The sequence below is a fragment of the Pristis pectinata genome, chromosome 2 (genome assembly GCF_009764475.1).
Source record: "Pristis pectinata isolate sPriPec2 chromosome 2, sPriPec2.1.pri, whole genome shotgun sequence".
In the NCBI taxonomy this organism is placed as follows: Eukaryota; Metazoa; Chordata; class Chondrichthyes; order Rhinopristiformes; family Pristidae; genus Pristis; species Pristis pectinata.
This window is the reverse complement of record NC_067406.1, coordinates 61,105,142-61,126,718: the sequence shown is the minus strand read 5'-3', so window position 1 is coordinate 61,126,718 and position 21,577 is coordinate 61,105,142. Positions and strand designations below refer to the sequence as shown.

At 39.5% G+C, this 21,577-nt stretch overlaps 1 protein-coding gene across 5 annotated transcripts in view; it reads left to right on the top strand.

Annotated features, from left to right (window-relative positions):
* The window catches only part of cep135 (centrosomal protein 135), an 83,168-nt gene that overhangs the window by 34,746 nt on the left and 26,845 nt on the right, over positions 1-21,577 (top strand). For 3 of the 5 annotated variants that reach the window (XM_052009997.1, XM_052010000.1, XM_052009996.1), the window contains 7 exons: positions 3,397-3,462; positions 5,617-5,767; positions 11,383-11,606; positions 14,059-14,214; positions 15,584-15,727; positions 17,320-17,397; positions 20,871-21,022. In XM_052009997.1, the coding sequence (XP_051865957.1) occupies positions 3,397-3,462; positions 5,617-5,767; positions 11,383-11,606; positions 14,059-14,214; positions 15,584-15,727; positions 17,320-17,397; positions 20,871-21,022 (971 nt within the window). The remainder of the gene's footprint in view (positions 1-3,396; positions 3,463-5,616; positions 5,768-11,382; positions 11,607-14,058; positions 14,215-15,583; positions 15,728-17,319; positions 17,398-20,870; positions 21,023-21,577) is intronic. The other 2 variants (XM_052009998.1, XM_052009999.1) reach the window with 2 other exon arrangements.

Here is a 21,577-nt window from a genome sequence, read left to right as displayed (position 1 = left end):
TATTTTAGACCAATATGTTGAACATTTTGCAACTAATTTCTGATTGTTAGGTTTTTTTTAAGAAAATCTGTTGGTATTTTAATTGTGCACAGAGAGAGATTCATGGGGATTTCTTATTTACTATTTTCAGGATGAAACCAAGAGGCAGTGTAGAGAAATAGAAGAACTTCGAGAAAAATTAGCTAAATTCAGGGTTGTAAGTCGGTTTCCTATCTATTATAAGAACATAAAATACTACCTGCATATGTTTAAGGTTAATATTCCAAAATTGTTTGCTACTAATAATAATTCCACGACACAAAGCTGAGGTTGTCTCCTCTTCTTTGTTTAGTGAGAAATTTTGAGATTATCTAGCTTTTAATAAAACCTTTTTCTCATTTAAACACAGCCTGAACAGTGTTTCACTGGTGTTTTTATACAAAATTTGACACCAAACCAAAATAAGGAGATATTAAGGCTGATGACCAAAGCCTTTGTCAGAGGTAGGAATGATTTAAAGGAGAAAATTTGGGTTGAGGAGTTTAGGAAGGGAATTCCAAAGCCTGAAGCCTTGATGATGGAGAGTATCATTGCCATTGGTGGAAAAATTAAATTGTGTTTAAATTCAAGGGATGGAATTGGAGGAGCACAGATTCCCAATAGTGTTGGAGCTAGAGGAGTCTACAAAGATAGGTAAGAGCAAATAAAAACACCAAATTCTGGAAACAATCAGAGGGTCCAGCAACATCTGTGGAAACAGAGTTGATGTTGCAGGTCGAAAGACTTGTCAAAACTGGGAAAGGAACAAAAGTAGTTGGCTTAAAGTTGCAGAGAGGGTAGTGGAGGAATGGATAGGACAAAAGGAATATATTTGATAATGATGAGTTCTGATTCTTTTGGGGATACACTATAAATAAGGTTATCTAATCTATCTCAATGCACTCTGTACTAACTCAATGTAACTGCACTGTGTAATGAATTGACCTGTACGATCGGTATGCAAGACGAGTTTTTCCCTGTACCTCGGTACAAGTGACAATAATAAACCAATACCAATGGGTTAATTGGGGCAATTAGAGAAAGAGAGAGAGATCTGAACCAAAGAATGCAAAAGCTATGAAATGAGTATAAGTAGAAAGTGAGAACACCAACAAACAAATGTAAAAGTTAAAACAAATGTAAAAACAAAGGAAAAATGGATCAGCTGTGCTAATAGGAGAGACCTCCTGTAGTGTTTGGTTAACTGTTTGTATCTTCATGATTTACTTGGTATACTAAGTTTTATTTACCTACATCCCATTGATGTCTATTTTGGGTTCCACTCGGATTGTTGTTCCAGACCTCTCTTCAGCATAGACATATACATGTATGAAAGAATTAGAAGAGTGAAGTGAGAGTAACTGCTCTTGAAATCAGGACACCATTCTGCAGTGTGTGGCTTCAAATTGAAAATTGAAGTCAATGGAAATCGTTTGCAGTCATTGTTAACAATCTAGGTGGCTCTGGTTATTTAAGATTGGTCACCTTAAGATACCGATGAAAAGCACAATGATGCTGGAGGAACTCAGCAGGCCAGGCAGCATCTGTGGAGAAAAGCAGTTGGTTAACGTTTCGGGTCAGGACCCTTCTTCAGGACTGAAGATAGGAAAAGGGGAAGCCCAGTATACAGGAGGGAAAAGCAGAGCAGTGTTAGGTGGACAAAAGATGGGAGGTGGGGTGGGCACAAGGTGGTGATAGCTAGATGCAGGTAAGAGATAGTGATAGACAGGTGTGGGGGAGGAGGGGAGAGCAGATCCACTAGGGGATGGGTCAAAGGTAAGGAGAGAAAAAAAGGGGGGGGGTAGAAAATAGAAAGAGGCTATGGAAGGGAAGAAGAGTCATGGTGGGGAGGGGGGGGGAAGGGTGTGGTGATTACTTAAAGTGGGAGAATGGGAGAATTCAGTGTTCGTGCCATTAGGCTACAAGGTTCCAAGATGGAAAATGAGGTGCTGATCCTCCAGTTTGCGCTTGGAATTCTACTGGCAATGGAGGAGGTCGAGAACAGACATATCTGTGATAATGTGGGAGGGCAGATGAAGTGACTGGCAAAGGACTCACTTTCTCTCATCTCAAGGTATTGTTGCAGGTGTTCCTAGGTCCAAGCTTTAAACTGTTTCATCAAAGGCCTTTCCTTAACCATAGTCCGAACAACATTCGAGCAAGGGCTGACATTAACAAGAAACATTCATGCCATACAAGTAAAGGGCAATAATTAACTCCAACAAAAGAGACTCGAACCATCTTCTCTTAACATTACCATTGTTGAATTCTCCCAAATCAATATCCTGGGGTCACCATTGGACAGAACTTAACCTGTCAAAGTACATAAACACAGTGGCTATCAGAGCAGGTCAAATACCATGAATCGTCTCTTAAACCCTGAATATATCCACTATATCTACATGGGACAAGTTGTGAGTTTGATGGACATGTCATTTTTCTGAATAATTATCCCCATGATATTTCCAAACTGAATTTTCCTTGTTGTCATCACCACTGAACCATTTATTCAAACTGTTGCTGCATCTTGGAGACACGAGATTGTAGATGGAATCTGGAGTCAAAAAACAAACTGCTGGAGGAACTCTGCAGGTCGGCAGCATCTGTGAAAGCAGAGGGATAGTCAATGTTTCAGGTTGAGATCCTGCATCAGGGAGAGTTTAGAGGGGAGATAAGCAGTATAAAGAGGTGAGGAGGATGGGTGAGGCAAGAGCTGGCAGACAATGGGTGGAACCAGGCAAGAAGGGGGAGATGATGGGTAGATGGAACCAGGTGGGGGTGCAGAGAGAGTAGAAACAGAGGCTGGAATGTGATAAGTGGAGACTACAAAGGGCTGCAGATTCTGGAATTTGATAAGGTAGGTGATAAATGGAACCAGATAAGGGAGGGATGATGAACAGATGGAATCTGTGTGGGTGGGGATAGGAGACCTAGTGGGTAAGTGTGTGTTGGGCAGATGGAACTAGATAGGGGAAGGGAAAGGAACTGGGTAACAAGGTCTGGAGGAGTGGTTGAAAAGAAGGGGAGTGAATGGATTACTTTCCAGCCTCTGTCTCTACCTCCACTTTCCTCTCCCGCCTCCTGTTCCATCTGTCCATCATCCCCATCCTCACCTGGTTCCACATCTCACCTGCTAGTTCCTGCCTCACCCTCTCCTCACTCTTTATACTGGCTTATTTCCCTTCTACCATCTCATTTTCTGATACAGGGTATCAACTCGAAACATTGACCTCTGAATCCACAGATGCTGCTTGACTCGCTGTGTTCCTCCAGCAGTTTATTTTTTGCTGCATCTTCTTGGTGCTTTCCCAACCAACCTCCTGAACTCTATCTTAAAGAGTGCCATTTCTAGTAAGTAGTCTGCTTTTATATTTGCAGGATGAAATCCAGAAACAGCATAGAGAATTGGAAGGGTTTGAAGAAACAATTGCTAGACTGACCAGAGTAAGTCAGCTTTTCATTATAAGTCAATGTAGTTTTGAAGTCCTGAGATTTGGATATGTGGGGGATTTCGCATCCTGTATTTATTATGTAGATATAGTTCTAAATAGCTGAATGCTGCATTTGTATGATCAGAAAGGATTCTTTGGAGATACTTCAATGTCAGATTGGCAAATAGTTTATTTTGTACATGAATAGAAGGGGAGCATATTTTGAACACTTGTTCATTTCTTGATCTTTTTAAAGGTCGTCACGAACCAGCAACAAAAGAAACACACCAAGTCATGTATCAGTGTTAAAAACTACTTTATTGATAACTACTTATGATAATAAGAAAAATAAAAGTAAAGATGTTAAATCTTAAACATTAACCCCAAAAACTCTAAACTTAAAGTGTGTGTGGCAAACTCCCAAACTCCAAGTCCAGGAATAGCTTTCAAAGTTCAGTTCAGCAAGCCATAAGGTGAAACGTGAGCAATGGCTTCTTCAAAACCACCGTTAACTGAAGATAAGACGTAGATGTAGAAAGAAAATAGAGAGTAATTACGAAATCCAAATGTTCCATGATGGAACCCAAACAACACCTCAGTGTTTACTCAGCAGTGACTACTCCACCGCATCTGCCTCCCCAAAAGGCACTCGAATCGTGGCCGTCCACACAAATACCTGTTTCCCTCTACAGGTTAACGACAAAGTGAACTCCACTGCTTTGTTCCGAAGTATCTGCCACCCTGAAAGGCATTCGAATCATGGCTGTCCACACGAATACCTGTTTCCCTCTACAGGTTAACGACAAAGTGAACTCCCCCGGATTACTCCAAAAATCCATATGTGGATTGTAGTGACAGACACGGTTACTGTTTTTCATCCAGCGATAGAGACTAGCAGACTAGTGTCTCGCTCTCGCTGCCTGACTCCGATTGTCTGCTCCAAAAACGTGTTTATCTTCTGTTGACGTCATCACGCCACACACACACACACACACACACACACACACACACACACACACACACACACACACACACACACACACACACACTCCCCCCCAACACACTACTGTGCTCTATCTTAAAGGGACATTCACCACTAGTAACCTAGTCCGTAACAAGGTCATGTTCATAGAATTCTAAGCATAGAAGACAAACTGTTCAGTTGCCCATTTTAGTTCTTTTTAATTAATGTCTATGCCTAGTCTCACAATACCACTGTCTACTCGCATTCGTTTTCTACCTTGTTTTTCCTGAAATGACACAACATATGCGGTAGGAACAATTCTGGCCTAACTCAAGCTTACTTTGTAATACATCTTGTCTTTTTGTCATTGTGAATTCCGAATTCATGGTGCCTCACTTTCCTTTCTAAAGTCATTTTAAGCTGCTACTTTATGGCATTGTATTTTTTTTGCCAGCGTTGAACTATTTACAATTATAATGTCACTAGTAGTTTGACTTTAAATATACTGTACATGTAAATAATGTTGGTTATAAGTAATTCTTCCTACTTTTTTTATTGTATCAAAAGCTTTAATGGCAAGATACTGTACAGTATTTTAATCTCAGGATCTAATGACGTATGAACTACTCAAAGTTTGCTTTGGCTGTTTTCTTTGCTACATGTTCAAATTGACTTAGCTGCAAACTTTTAAAATTTGTAATTCTTACAAGGATATGATCATTTTGCTGCTCAGCGGTACAACCCATTGATTCCTGATGAAGGAAGTATCTGAGCTTGCATCTGTGGTGTCTTCAGTGCTTTAACCATAATTATAAAAAATGGTTGTAACCGCAGACACCATCACATTGGTAATCTTCTGCCGATAGCAAAACTACGGTTTTCTTCCACTAAGGTGAGGGTATCATTTAAACGAGGCAAACTTTGTTTCTCCAAAAATGTCTATGACCAAACTTTTTACAGGTCTAAGAACTGAAAATGGCACCACCAACCCAATACCCTTTTCTCAATATAACAAGCATCTGGAACTTTCTCTATAAAAGTAATTGCAGAGCAAATTATTTGAGATTTCTCCATTCATTTTGTTTTCTCCATTGAAGATAATTGGGAATAAGCTTGATGTTTTAACACTTCAAATGAAAACCGTGATGAAATCCTTACTGATAAAAACACTGAACTCTTTCTCTAAATGTTTAATTGTTCCAGGAATTGACTGCAACACATAATAATTACTCCAAGGTTCAAGAAGAGCTACAATGTAAATCCAAAGAAAATCAAACACTTCACGATTTGTTAAATCAACTAAAGAAGGAAAAGCAAAGGCTGCTTGAACGAGTTGATAAACAAGTAGCAACAGGTAGCTATAAATCTAAAACAAACATTGAGGAATCATTTTCCTAACACTGTCTTTACATCTGAAATAGGAAATATTAACTTCAGAGGTGTCGAAAATGCTAAATGCGGTTATTTTCTTATAATTGTTAGGCATTCCTTCTAAACTTCTAATGAAGTTGCCTTGTTGGTGTGTCGTTTAATATGTATATAAACTAAAAATAACCTTTGTTACAATGAAATGGGTCTAGCTGTTTACTTAATCTTGCCCTAGTTGCCTATGAGCTTGAACAATTTGGAAAGTGTACAACATGAAGTATATTTAATATCACAACTCTTCTAGTCCTGATCCTGTGCATATCATTGCAACTATCAAGACCACCCTGTAGGTTAACATCAGTCAAAAATAAAAAGGCAGATGGTCGAAATCTGAAATAAAGCAGAAATTGTTGGAAAATCTAAGCATTTCAGGTGTTTCCCCTTGTGAATGGTAATTGACCAAAAATGATAACTCAGTTTCTCCATATATGCTGCCTGGCCTGTGGAGCATTTCCAGCATTTTCTATTTCATCTCCTAATTACTGCCTTTACTCGTAGTTTAACAAATTGTACAAAACACCTGAGAAGTCTGGGTAAAATAAAACTTGTAATCATATTGCATTTTTAATGGAGCAAAACATCCTAAAGCATTTAATGAACTTTATCAATGAAAATTTCAGATGAAATTTGTTTCCATTGAATAAAACTCCCCACAAGGCTCGGATAATCTCTGGTGAAAATCTCCCCTTTTCTGAGGGTTCCTGATGACTGGCAGCTGTAATTTTGTAATGAAGTCTCACAAACTTATAGACTTGGAAGCAAAAATCGCATTATTAACATCACACTATGTAGAGTGCTAAATATTGGGAAGTATACCTTGAGTATAAAATAGAACTTAAATCAAGTTATCCTTTTTAAAATGTAATTTCATTTTGAAATATTCAAGGAAGGAAATAATAACATATAAAGTAATTAAGTTATTTTACGAACGACAAGTTCATAAATATACGAAACTCATATTGGTTCAAATGATTTCCCTTGTTTGTCATGGAGAGGTTGTAAACAGAGGCATGAACCTTGACATATGTTGAACTTTGCAATGTGAGGAAAGTTGTGTTTTAGAGAAGATCCAAATGGGTTTCCAGGTTGTTTTATAACTGTGGGTTGGATAGGAGCCATAAAGATGAAGAATGAAGAGTTTAATAACTGAGTTCTATGTAAGATGAAGGAAATCTAAAAGCTAGTCAGTGCTTTAAACTTCATGAAGAATTTAAGCTAATTAAAGACTTAGAGTACCAGAAGATATATCTGGAGGAAAAAACCCTCCCCCCAACCTGAAAATCCTTAGGGAAGAAATGTACAACATTTAAGAAATAGTTGGTGACAATATCTTGTTTTTTCCATTTATAGAAAACTGAAAAGCCTATGGGCAATACAGTCAGTTATATGGTCATGCACTGTTACATGGGCAGTATTCAGTTTAACTTAGGTGACCCCAACCCTTCTTGTAGGTGGCACATTTCTTGGAAGTAAAGTCCACTAAAGTTTGATAGTACCCCCATCAGGTTTTGGATATGTTTTTGAAGGAGATTTGGGGATTGGGGAAGGGAGAGCAAATGAAATAAGAATACAGATGACCCCCAAGTTAGGGGGGGGGGTTTGCATTCCAAGAAAACGGTCCATAGTGTGATTTTTCCATAATGCAACACCGCATCATCTGTGCATGCAACTTGAAAAAAAAATTGTGTTTATTTACATTTTTCCCCACAAATTCTGTAAGAGTGAATTTTAGAACCATACAGCACAAAACAGGCCCTTCGGCCCACCATGTTGTGCCGTCCATCAAACCACCCTCACACTACCTAACCCCTTCCTCCCGCATATCACCCCATCCCACACTCCTCCATATGCCTATCCAACAAGCTCTTGAACCTGTTCAATGTATCTGCCTCCACCACCACCCCAGGCAGTGCATTCCATGCACCAACCACTCTCTGGGTGAAAAACCTCCCCCTGACATCTCCCCCGAACCTCCCACCCATAACCTTAAAGCCATGCCCTCTCGTCTTGAGCATTGGTGCCCTGGGAAGGAGGCGCTGACTGTCTACTCTATTCCTCTCAGTATTTTATATACCTCTATCATGTCTCCTCTCATCCTACTCCTTTCCAGTGAATAAAGCCCTAGCACCTTAAGCCTCTCCTCATATTCAATACTCCCTAATCCAGGCAGCATCCTGGTAAATCTCCTCTGCACCCTCTCCAACACCTCCACATCCTTCCTATAATGAGGCGACCAGAACTGAACACAGTACTCTAAGTGTGGCCTAACTAGAGTTTTGTAAAGCTGCATCGTCACCTCGCGGCTCTTAAACTCAATCCCGCGACTTATGAAAGCCAACATCCCATTGGCCTTCTTAACTGCTCTTTGCACCTGTGAGGCAACTTTCAATGAACTGTGAATATGAACCCCCAGATCCCTCTGCTCCTCCACACTGCCAAGTACCTTGCCATTCACCCAGTACTCTGCCCTGGAGTTTGTCCTTCCAAAGTGTACCACCTCACACTTCTCCGGATTGAACTCCATCTGCCACTTGTCAGCCCAGCTCTGCATCCTATCAATATCCCTCTGTAAGCTCCGACAGCCCTCCACATTATCCACAACACCGCCTATCTTAGTGTCGTCCGCAAACTTACTAACCCAGCCCTCCACCCCCTCATCTAAGTCATCTATAAATATCACAAAAAGTAGAGGTCCTAGAACCAATCCCTGCGGGACACCACTAGTCACTGCCTTCCAATCCGAGGGCACTCCTTCCACCACAACCCTCTGCTTTCTACATGCAAGCCAATTCCTAATCCACACAGCCAAGCTTCCTTGGATCCCTTGGCCTCTGACCTTCTGAAGAAGCCTACCATGAGGAACCTTATCAACCGCCTTACTAAAATCCATGTAAACCACATCCACCGCACTGCCCTCATCAATCTTCCTGGTCACCTCCTCAAAGAACTCTATTAGGCTTGTGAGGCAAGATTTTCCCTTCACAAAGCCATGCTGGCTGTCCCTAATCAGTCCATGATTCTCTAGGTGTTCGTAAATCCTATCCCTTAGAATCCTTTCTAACAGCTTACCCACCACAGACGTGAGACTCACCGGTCTATAATTCTCTGGCCTATCCCTATTACCTTTTTTGAACAAGGAGACAACATTCGCAACCCTCCAATCCTCTGGCACCATCCCCATGGACAGCGAGGACTCAAAGGTCCTTACCAGCGGTTCAACAATCTCCTCCCTAGCCTCTTGAAGCAGCCTGGGGAAAATCCCGTCAGGCCCCGGAGATTTATCTCTCTTAATATTATTTAACAACTTCAACACATCCTCTCTCTTGATATCTACAACCTCGAGAACATTACCCCTACCAGCACTCCCTTCCGCATCATCGAGACCCTCTCCCTGGTGAATACCGAAGAGAAGTACTCATTGAGAACTTCTCCCACTTCCGCCGCCTCCAGGCAAATTCTCCCACCTTTGTCCTTAATCGGACCTACCTTTACCCTACCCATCCTCCTACCCTTCACGTACTTGAAAAAGGCCTTGGGATTTTCCTTAACCCTACTAGCCAAAGCCTTTTCATGTCCCCTTCTAGCTCTCCTCAGCCCTTTCTTAAGTTCCTTCCTCGCTACCCTATATTCCTCACGGGCCCTGTCTGAACTTTGCTGCTTATACCTCACGTATGCTACCTTCTTCTCCCTAACAAGTCGTTCCACCTCTCTCATCACCCACGGTTCCTTCACCCTGTCATTCCTTCTCTGCCTCACCGGGACATATTTATCCCTAACATCCTGCATAAGATCCCTGAACATCGACCACATCTCCATGGTACATTTTCCTTCAAAAAGGACATCCCAATTTACACTCCCAAGTTCTCTCCTTATAGCCTCGTAGTTCGCCCTTCCCCAATTGAAAAACCTCTTGTCCTCTCTGCACCTGTCCCTGTCCATGACAATTTTAAAGGTTATGGAGCAATGGTCACTGTCCCCCAAATGCTCACCCACCAATAGATTCTTCACCTGTCCCGGTTCATTTCCTAAAACTAGATCTAACATGGCATTCCCTCTAGTCGGCCTGTCAACATACTGCGTCAGGAATCCCTCCTGGACACATTTAACAAATTCCCTCCCATCTAAACCTTTGGCACTAAGCAGGTTCCAGTGTATATTTGGGAAGTTGAAGTCTCCCATTATAACAACCCTGTTATTTTTGCTTCTCTCCAAACACTGCCTGCCAATCTGCTCCTCTATATCTCTACTGCTACCGGGGGGCCTATAGAATACTCCTAGTAGAGTAACTGCTCCTTTCTTGTTCCTTAATTCCACCCATACGGACTTTAGAGATGATCCTTCTACAACATCCATCTTTTCCACAGCCGTAACAGTGTCCCTGACCAGTATCGCCACCCCTCCTCCTCTTCTCCCCTCTTCCCTATCCCTCTTAAAACACCGAAAACCAGGAATATTCAATATCCACTCCTCTCCTGACGTCAGCCACGTCTCAGTAATAGCCACGATATCATAGTCCCCCATACTTATCCAAGCCCTCAGTTCATCCCCCTTATCCCTGACACTTCTTGCATTTAAGTAAACACACTTCAGTCCATCTACCTTAATACTTTTATAGCCTGTATTCTGCTTCTCCTTCCCCAAAGCCTCTCTACCTGTTTGATCTAACTTTTCCCCATTCCCTTCTTCCTCTGACCTACTCCTCCGGTTTATTCTGCATCTCAAATTTTTGGGTAGTGACTTTGATTTTTGTAAGGGTGAATTTTTGTTACTTGAATGGCCATAATACAGGGGTTGCCTGTACAATACTTCTAGTTATGCCGTATTTTATCCAGCGATTGTTTATGCCATCAAAATTTGAGTTTTTGATGCTGAGGGGAATGCTAAAAGATGCTGACTTTGAGAACTTCCTTATAATTCCATTTCTGGCCAAGAAATGTATTGTTCATTTTCCACGTGTATTTTCTCATTTCACTTAAACTTCATGCTAAAGCTAAGACACAGTAATCAATAGTTACCTGAATAAAAATAAGGGCTCACTAGTCTCCAACTCTGGTTGTGGAGAATTTTCACAGAACTCACTGGGAACACAGTCTTTGGAAATGCTACCCTGGTATAGTAGGCTTTCTATAATGCAAATGAAAGCAGAGTCTACTATGAGATTTAGGAGAGAATGAAGAAAGCCTTATAAGGTGGGAACCTGCCATGAAATATTACAGCAGGAATTTAGCTGGGGTACAGCATAGTTATGGCTGGAGCTTATCGGTCTTTCCCCCTCTTAAATTTGTGATCCTGTCATGGTTATGAGGTTTGGAGCAGGAGGAAGAGAAGTTGAGAATTCATTGGAATGTTTTGTCATTTGGATTAGGCAGTATTTATACTGTTGATTTTTTCACCTGAGTAAATAAAAGAGCCAGTGGAAAATGTACAGTTTTGAAACAATTCACCTGTTCTGAAAAATAAAATTTAATCATGAAAACATGTATAGTTTCTAAATTACTGTTTAGGTTAACTTGATCTTTTTATGTTTTCGACACTAATCAGAACGAGAAATAGTGTTAGAATTGGAAAGAATGAGAACACAGCATGGTATTCTAAGAGGCGACACCTCACCATCTCGTCTAGACAAATTTGTAAAGACTTTAGAGGAAGAAAGGGATTATTACAAATGTGAAGTAGAATACCTGCAGGATTTGGTATCTGGAAGAAACAGCCCAATCTGCTCTCCAAGACGTGGGCGGAGTCCAACACGGACTTCACCTGTTAAGGTACTGAAGTGCTTAATAGATATTGGTGATAGTCTGGTGGTTTTAATTTTTAAATAGCTGAAATAATATGGATATAATATCTTTGTATATTGTTCTAGACTTGTATCTCGATAATATGTACCAGTAAAGTAAATTTAGAAATGTATGTTTTCGTATAAAAGCTATGTTCTCAGTGTATCTGAGGATACTTATAGAGGCCACTGTTATGCAATAATTGAATTTATTATTACGTAGTATTCTGGCAGTATTGTGCAATTGAAACTTGGTAATACCAATGGATTGCAGAATGAAATTGAAAATAAATAGTCTTATCAGTTATGTATATGTACTAAATTTATTTAAATCCCAGAATATCCAGGAAATGGTAGAGAAGTTATGACAAGCATATTGCAGGTGGGATGCTGCAAACATCCCAAGGAATAAAAGAGGCTGGGAATATAGCCTTTGTTTTTGAATTACAGGGAGAGGAATGGTGGGCATGGGATTGGTGAAAGAGCTTTAGACATACTGGGGAGCAGTGGAGTGATTCTAGGATACGCTACTTTTAAGTCATTGCCTCATCTTGGAAATGCAGCTAATTGGATAAGTCCAGAATTGGATGAGAATGATTAAAATGAAGTATTTGCAAAGCATGACAAAGCATTACAGATGTAATGAATGATGCACAACATGCAAGTACTTGAGTTTGTGTTATCTACTCATAGTGTGCTGTATGAAAGCGGCTTTATCATCAGTGAATCTCCCATCTCTGTCATAGGATGTTATCTTTAAGTATGTTGGGTTCAGAATTCCATTAGGGCCACATCACCTCAGCACCCACATGCTTGTTCCAGATTGCAGGAATGGATGTTTGGGACAGGCAACCTACAACATAAGGACTTCATTAGTAGTGAATGGGTCTAGTTGGGTTTTCGTTCGAGAAAGAAATGGAAGATGGGATAGGATCAGAGAAAAATGAAGGGAATGAAATAATGTCATTGGTCTGGCAAATGGAGTATCATGTAGGAAATTGTGAAATTCTCCATTCTGGCAGGAAAAATGTAAAAAGAAGCATATTACCTTAATGGTGAGAGATTGCAGAGCTCTGAGATACAGAGTGTTCTGGGTGACCTGAGTGCATAATTCTCAAAAGGCTAGTAATTAGGAAGGCAAACAGAATGTTATCATTTATTGCTAGAGGAATTGAATACCAGGAGGAGTGGTGGGTGAATATTCTTCAGTTACCTGGAGAAGTCTTAAGACTACATCTAGTCTACTTTATTGGTCTCCTTCCAACAATGACATCCTTCATTAAGTAAGTAATTCATAGGATGTTTTCTTTTGTGGGAGAACATAGAACTAGTGGTCACTGTTTAAAAATAAAGGGTCACCCATTTAAGATGGAAATAAGCTGAATATGTTTTCTTTCAGAGGATAGTCTTTTGAACTCTTGAGAGGGTGGAGGAAGCGGAGCCTTTGAATATTTTTGAGACAGAAGTTGTTAGATTTTTGATAAGCAAGGGATGAAAGGTTACCGCAGGTAGATGTGGTTTTTGAAGTTGTATTCATGGTCTTTTAAATAGTAAAGAAGACTTGAGGAACCAAGTGCCCCATACCTGCTCCTAATTCATGTATTCAAATGTAAATCGGTAATCACAGGTGGTTCCAAATTACAAAAGATGGAATTTGTTATCTAAATGGAATGAATCAGGAGTTGGGGATGGTTGTTCAGGAAGGCAATGTGGTTACAAAAGTGAATTTTGATAAATATTTGATCAAACATGAGAAGGGCAACAGAAAGCAATGAAGGTGAAGTAGAAGAATCAAATTCTTTTGGTGTGGCAGACAGTTCCTGGTGGGCATTCATGGAAATGAAAATAATTTAAATACAAACATAAAAGCAAAATTCTTCAGATGCTGAAAGTTTGACATGAAAATAGAAAATCCCCGCAGTACTCAGCAGGTCAGACAGTCTCTGTGGTGTGAGAACCAGAGCTAACATTTCAGGTCAATGTTCTTCAGTTGGAAAAAGTTGGAGTTTTACCCAAGTTTGATCAAGGACATATTTAGACAATGTGTCAAACAGATAAACAAATATCAGGGTGGTGACAACAGAATGTGACAAGCTGCTCACTACTAATGGGAATAGTAGAGTAAAATGAAATGTAAATTTTTCATTTCTAAAGATACCTTAATTAACTTGGATCCAAATTTAATTCAGAAATTTATAAATGTTTTCATTTTTTAATACTTACATCTATTTGAATAAATTTTCAGTTTCTCAGGCATTGGGAGATGTTCACAAGATAGTTCAAAAGCCTCTGGTAGTAGCTGGCTGTCAAATGCCATCGGGGTATTCAGGGATCAGGCCTTCAGCTGGTCACTGCCTAAGGCCCACATGACTCTTGGAACCTATACTTTTAAAACCATATTGAGAAAATGTCATTAAAGAAAAATTTCTTTCTTTCCACAGAGCAGTAGCCTCAGCTCTGAATTGTTGCAGGTTATCAGAGAACGGGATGAGTTGCAATCAGTGCTTGACAAATTTGAGCAACACATGGCAGAAATCCAATCAAATGTCAAGGTTTTGACAGCGGAGCGAGACAAATTGCTTATGATATATGAGCAGGTATTGATGGAATAAGAATGAAAATGTGAATTTTTCATTTGTATGTGATAAGATAGCCATTCAGCTTGTATAGCTTTAGAGGATTTACAATAAGGCCAATTATAAAGAGTATTACTGCTCAATCTCTAAAGTATGTCACTTGGAATTTGCACACCCTGCTTGTACCTGAAGCAGATTGGAGGTCACGACTAAGGAAATTAAGGTCTGTGTGAAAAGCTATTGATAAGCCATGAAACTCTCATGGTTTTTTGGCTTTTTTTTGGATCCATAACACTATCACTGTTCAATTGTAAATGGTCACAATTTACTCCTGCCTCTATCTTCAAATTCTTCAAATCGTACAGAGACCAAAGCTGTACACAGTAGACTAGATGTGATCTTTGCCAATAGACTTGCAGCAAGCAAGATAATTTATAACTCTAAAATTTCTAAAGCCCCTCCCTCCCCCCACGTGCCTCCCTCCCACCCTCTCAACCCCCACGCCCCATGCGTGCACCTCCCTTCCACCGCCCCTTCTCCACCTGCCCCCTGCCCCCACCCCCCCCCCCCCCCCCCCCCCCCCCCCCGCACCTTTTCCCTTCCCTGATCCTGGCTGCAAACCGACTATTGATTTTTCACCACAGCAGAGGGCATCAAATGTAATCATCACATTGCATAGAGGATTTGCTGGGCACCACAGGGGAGGGCCCTGAAGGAAAGTGAGATATTTAACAAAACTACCAGTAATACACTGCAGACCTCACAAATGTGTTCATCCATGGATAGTAACTCAGTGGATAACAAGCCCTTGGATTAGTTATGAAAGTTAAATCCCATGAAGCTTAAGGGCACGTAACAAGTTGGATCTAAAATTGGCTCGCTGGGAGAATGTAGAGGAAATGGTAGATTCATTTTTGTGATTGAAATGCTGTTACATTCTGTGAATAAGCAGTCAAACTATTGGGTCAGCTTAACAGCTACCAACAGATAGCCGTTTTAACATGGACACTTTATGGTTAACTGGCTAACAATGCAGCATAGTTTCAGGAGCACAGCCCTCTGCAAAGAGTTCTGGCAATATGAACGTGTTTTAATGTCATAATTTAAATAATGTTGAATTTCTTAATGAACCTAGCCCACGTCTGTTGTGCAGATCTCAGTACAGCAAACACTTCTTCCGCTGATCATAGTGCACAGTGGGTGTAACATATGCCTCGTGCCTCAACTCCCTAGGGATCATTTGCATCCATTGTACATCAGCAATACTGTGTACCATTTTGCATGCTGAGATGCTGGCAGTTTTAACTTGTGCATAAATGATCAATTTAAATAATTTGGTTTGTTGAAAAATACTGATTCCATGATTTCCTTAAATCGGAATTGGTTCCAGAATCAAGATGAATTGAACAAATTAAAAAAGGAGGTGCTAATATCACCAATATGTAAAATGCGTGTGGAAGAAGAAAGGGATGAAGCTAAAGCAGAATTGAAGAGAATGACAACTGAGAGAGATGGTCTGAGAGAGAGAGTGAAGGTATTTAATTAAGTAAATCGAGGAATGGCTGTGTGAAACTGGCATATTGATATGCAGACACAAGTTCCAATCTTTCCTGGACAACTAGGGAAGTTAAATTCCAGTAATATGAATACATTTAGAATAATAAACTTGCTAGTATCAGTAATGATGACTATAAAACTGCTGAATTGTTGTTTGAAAATAAAACATCATTAAGGGCGGGGATCACACATTGAATTAATTCTCAATGTCCATATTCCATGAATGAATAAATGGAGGTGACCCCATGTTACAGAGATTGTATTCCTAGAAAACCGTCTGTATGAAACCTTTGTAAAATACCAAGTTTTACATCAAGTGAAATTTCTTTGTGGTTGTTTAGGTTTACAATTGCATTTAAATTTGCTGGCCATGTTTTTTGAGGGTAAATAATATGGAAACCACATGGGGGGGGGGGTGGTGGCGGTGAGGGAAGGGGGGCTGCTAGACAGCAAAATGAACCTACCGCACTGGGAAAAAAGCCCTGTTATCTGCATATGCTTCAAGAAATGCAATTTGGAAAAAAAAACAAAAATAGACAAAATTTGTTTATTTTGCATTTTGTGTTTGTTTATTTTTTCCCTACAGAAATTCTATAAGAGCAAATTTTATTCTGTAACTCAGATTTTTGGGTAGTGAATTGTGAATTCTGTAAGGGTAAATTTTCGTAACTCGAAAGGTCATAACATGGGGATCACCTGTAAATAAAAATATTCAAATTATTTAAATTGGGGTAGTTTATGACTATTTTACTTACCTTTAAAACTGGCATTTTTAGGAAATTTCTACAGAAGAGGGACCCTTCTGTAGATACCATGCTAGATAAAATGTTTGCATGTCATAGGTTTACCTATTTAATTTCAATGTTTCTATCATTACTGAATGCTTATCAAATTTAATGTTTTATTCTGAAGCAGTTTCAAATGGACTTTTTTTTGTTGATTAAATTCTTTCATGATGTCTTGATTCTTTAAAAGTATGTCAGGCATGTTCTTACCAAGACTTCTAGAAAATTGTATTTTTATTGCGGGATTCATTGAAATTCAATTTGTCTTCTCATCACTGCTACAAGGAGCTCTGACTCTGCTTTACATAAGCAAGAATACCCATGTGGTTTACCAGATGACATAGTCAAGGGCACTGTATCCAGAATAGACTGAAAGTATCTGCAGTCTTTAAGGGTAGCACATGAAACTATTTGTAAATCCGGTTTCTAGTGGGTACAACCCTTGAAGAGTTTGCCCTAAATTTAGCACAGATGGTCTAGTTCCTGAGAGACCATAGAATGCATAGTGTGAAAAATGGAAAATGTTACGTCACGCACTTAGTCAATACCTATTTGAGGTTACTGCTAAGGCCACTTATTATAGAGGCAAAATAGAGTTTTGCCTTGCAGTCCCACTTAACCCCTTGATTAGAACAGTAATTGATACCTGGAAAATCTACTAAAATATATAAGTTTTAAAGCAAAGTGAATTTATATATATTCTTAAGTAACATAAACTTTATTTGGAAATGAAAAATTAAAGGATTGGTTTGAATTGTACAAATGTTAATTTTTTTTGTACTAGGGCATCATTGAAACAGCCGATTTTAACACAAAGCAGATGGAGCAGCAGATATCACAGTTAGAAAATAAAGTGTGTGAAGTAAGTATCCTGAGGCAAACGATGTTAATGATGGTTTCATGAATAATCTAGAATACATTTTATAGTCTAACTACTTTAGTATAGAATTTATGCTATAATGGCCACTTAAAAGAACATCTTTTGTATATAAAGTCATGAATGGTTGAGAATGACAAATAAAGCTGATTTGGAATGCAACAAACTGATTTTCAGAATGTTAATGGAAGAAAATATCGAAGTGTGCTTTTCATTTGAAATATCTTCTCCAGTTAAATATGTAAATAAATGATGTATTCCATTACTTTGTGAGATTTTTTGCAGATGTGTTAATTTTATTTTTGGCCCGAAAAATCCATGATTCTCCTTATTCTAATACTAGACTACTTGATACTTCCACCAGGAAATAATTGCAAGCATTTCTGAGAAGCTCTAGTGCAAATAAGAGGATCTGAATTTTGAGATATTATGGAGCTCATTCATCAAGAACAATCAAAGCTGGAAACCAGACAGACACGAGACTACAGATGCTGGAATCTGGAGCAACAAACAATCTGCTGGAGGAACCCACCAGGTTGAGCAGCAGATCTCCCCTCTCCACTCTTAGTCCTGATGCAGGGTTTTGACTCAAAATGTTGACAATTCTTTTTCCACCCCCCACATGCTGCTTAACCCACTGAGTTCCTCCAGCATATTGTTTGTTGCTAGAAGTCAAACTATTGTCTGCAAATTTTTGAAAGTCCTGGTGGCCAGGTGGTGAAACATTTAAGCAGTTTTTTTTTAAAGGAACTTTTGAATTGATAACCAGCAGATACAGTATAGCAGTGTTTATATTTTCAAAGCTTAATCATTTGCAAAATTTTCCAAGTATTGTTATAAGGATTGCATGCAAGCTATTTATTTCAGACTTTGTCTGAATTGATTTGCTCAACAAGAGCACACATGGTAGTATGCATCACAAAATATACTGGGATGAGCATGTTATTTCAGAGGAAAATACCAACTGCAGTGTATTGCATTGCAAAAGAATGATAGACTAAGACTACCACTTCTGTCATTTTAGTGGAGTATAATTGTAATGTCAGTTAATATTGCATCAGCTGTCATTCCAAATATGTCAGACATGTAATTCTGATGTTATATTTTTATTATATTAATATTGTCAATATTTAATCCAAGAGTATAATGTGTTTTAGTGGGTATACATACTGTTTTCAATACAAAAACAGTAAAACTGCCATAATCTACTATTGCATTGTTCAGAAATCCCAGTGTTTAGCATCTAGTCCCATTCCCACATTCCCTTTAAAATCATAGGGTGCTTTTTTTTATCACTAGCACCTGTAGGCTTAATTAAGAAATAATTATCATGTAAGGACTTGATTTTCTCAGTCCTTGATGTTGCAGTACTTGCATATGTTGGGCACCATCATATAGGATACATTGGTGTTTGAACCTTCAGCCATCAAATGCCACATTTTTATTGTGCACTATATTTAGAGCCGATCTACTGACCAGAAAGCCACTCCATCTTGGATAGTCACCAGTTCTTGGATCCCACCTTTCCTTGGAGCAGGCTCCAGGGACAGTCTTCTCATGGGAAACCAGTTCGCAGATGATTGGTGAAATGCAATGCAGGGCTTCCCTGCGCAGAAATTGAAGCCCTGCCCCAAATGGCTGACCTACTGATATTTGTGAATAAAAGCTATTAAATTATTTGAATTATTTGAAATTAAAACATGAGAGCACAATTAAATTGATACCTTGCTAAGTATGCAGAATATGTTCTCAGGGATGAGAAGAGATCATTATTGCAGTAAATGCAGAGATGTGTTGACAGAGCTGGGAACCTGGCACAAATTCCTACAATCCCTGCTGCTGCTGTGCATTGCCATGTTGGATATCTTGTGGAAGACTGCACTGTGCTCCTGTAACAATGAAATGGTTAAAGTAATCTCATCACTGCACGATAGCGTGAGCCACTGAGGCAATTCGCAGTGGCTTCCTGTGAGGGCTGGTGTTTGGTGAGCTGGGGCAAGTGGTGTGATTGCTCAATGCAGTGATGTGGGGCTTAGGGCTGCATCCTTACCGACACTGGGTGCTGCCAGTGCTGGGGGCTGGCAGTACCTGTTCCATGAGTTGACATATTGCCAGAATCTTAGACACTCTCTCATCATGACCTATCAGTCTGATTCTCTCCCTCTCTGTTTGGCAGCATAATTCTCCCCAGCTTGGACCCCTCTTATATGCACAGTTGCCAGTGACTGCAGTTGAGAAATCTGTAGGTTGAAGGGAACTATAGGTAAGCAAAGAGATGGGGAGACATCAATTTCCATCATGTTCAACAGGAGGTGATGAGAGAGACCCTGAAATCCAGATGATCTATTACCACAACAGCAGCTGCTAGTCCCCAGCAAGAACCTGCAAACATTATGTCAGCCAGGGTACAATGAGCATTTGCACTACTCCCCCTTGTCCACTCTCATAGGCAGATTCTGCACATTTCCTTAATGGTTCGTTCCATACCAAGCCATGTAGTAATGAGCTTGCAGTGCCACATTCCCTGCAGAGCAACAAGCAGCCCAAGTGGATGTCTTTTTTTCCCCAAAGTTTGAGGGGGCTCACACTCCAGGGCAAGGGCATGTTAATGAATCTGTACTCTATCGAGTAACCAACGTGGACTTTCGATGTCGAACCAATTGAATACATTCAAGTTGACTCAATTTAAATTACATAAAAAAGAGATTATCTTGTACTCTAACTTCTGCCCAAAGCTGTTTCTTCCCATTGACATCAATGAACCACCTGCCACAGGTTCAACAAATGGATTTCACAGCCTGTGCTTAAGTTCCACACAATAAAGTAGGTAAAAGCAGGTATTTCTAATCAGAATTGCTAACTTTTAAATGGCAGATGCTCCCCAACACTGTGGCTATTGTGCAGTATAATGGGTTTTCAAAAACAAGTGCACTGAAGTTATTTATCATGCAAGGTATTGGCTGTGTCTTTTATTGTTAAGGCTGCCTTGTTAAGTAAGCAAGTTTACAAATTTGTGAAAGTTGCAAATACAATTTGAACGAAATATTATGTAGAAAGTATCATCAATTCTTAATTTTAAGGGCTTCAAGTGTTTTTTTTGCCATGTAGGATTAAATTATGAAAAGATTTCTAGGTGTTGTCCTTGGATACATAGTAACTATTTGTATTGAATATCAGTGATTGATAGCCATCAGTATTTGAGATATTAATCATTTACTTTTTATCTTGCACCTTAAGCTTCAGTTTGCTGATTTATCCCATACTTTGTAGGAGTCCTTAGCTTCCTGAGAGTTATGGAGAGAAATGCAGCTATTCCTCATGGTGCCACCTGCATTTCTCAGGAAAATCCAGGCCAGCCTTTGGGTCAAAGTTCTTTGTGCCTTGTGAGATGCCTTATTTTATGTTTAAATGTTGAGTAGTCTATAAATGCAAATAGTCATTATAGTGTATTTTTACAGCTTGATAATGAATGCTTCACTTTCAAGAAGAAGGTAGCAACACAAATGGAAGATATAGCAGCACTTGAAGAAAAGACTAAGTTTCAATCAGAAAAACTCTTGCAGACAAGTGATGATGCTTCCCACCTAAAGGCAGAGCTGAGTTCAGTTAGGTGAGTGTTATTTTTGTGATGTAACATTTGATATTGCCAGTGCTAGTTTCTTGATTTAGTCTTTGCTATATAGATTTATTGCAAATAAATTCCAGTAAATCTAAGAAAGCCAACCATAAAAGTGAGACGAATGGACGTTTTGAAGCTTCTTTGTGGTATTATCCATTGCAATATAATTACATTCCCTGATGATGGATTGATTGGGTGTGGTGGCTAAATGAACTTGCTGGAAGCCGATGTACACAATGGGGACTCAGCTTATGGAAAATGATATGCCTAACAAATCAACAAATTTGGGAGAAAGGATCTGTTTGCCTGTTGTCACTATTTGATTCAGATTTTTTGCATACAGTTCCACCCTGTTGCCTTTAAACCTTAAACTAGATGCCATCCATTCTGTCATCTGCTCAAGTTGCAAGCCTTCAGCTACATTGCACATTGTCTGTACTTGATGTATGATTTGTTCCCATATGTAGTCAATTACTTCAATATTGTTCACGCTAATCCCAACCTTCATCTTGTCAACTCCCTGCTCGTACAGCACTTAAATTTGTT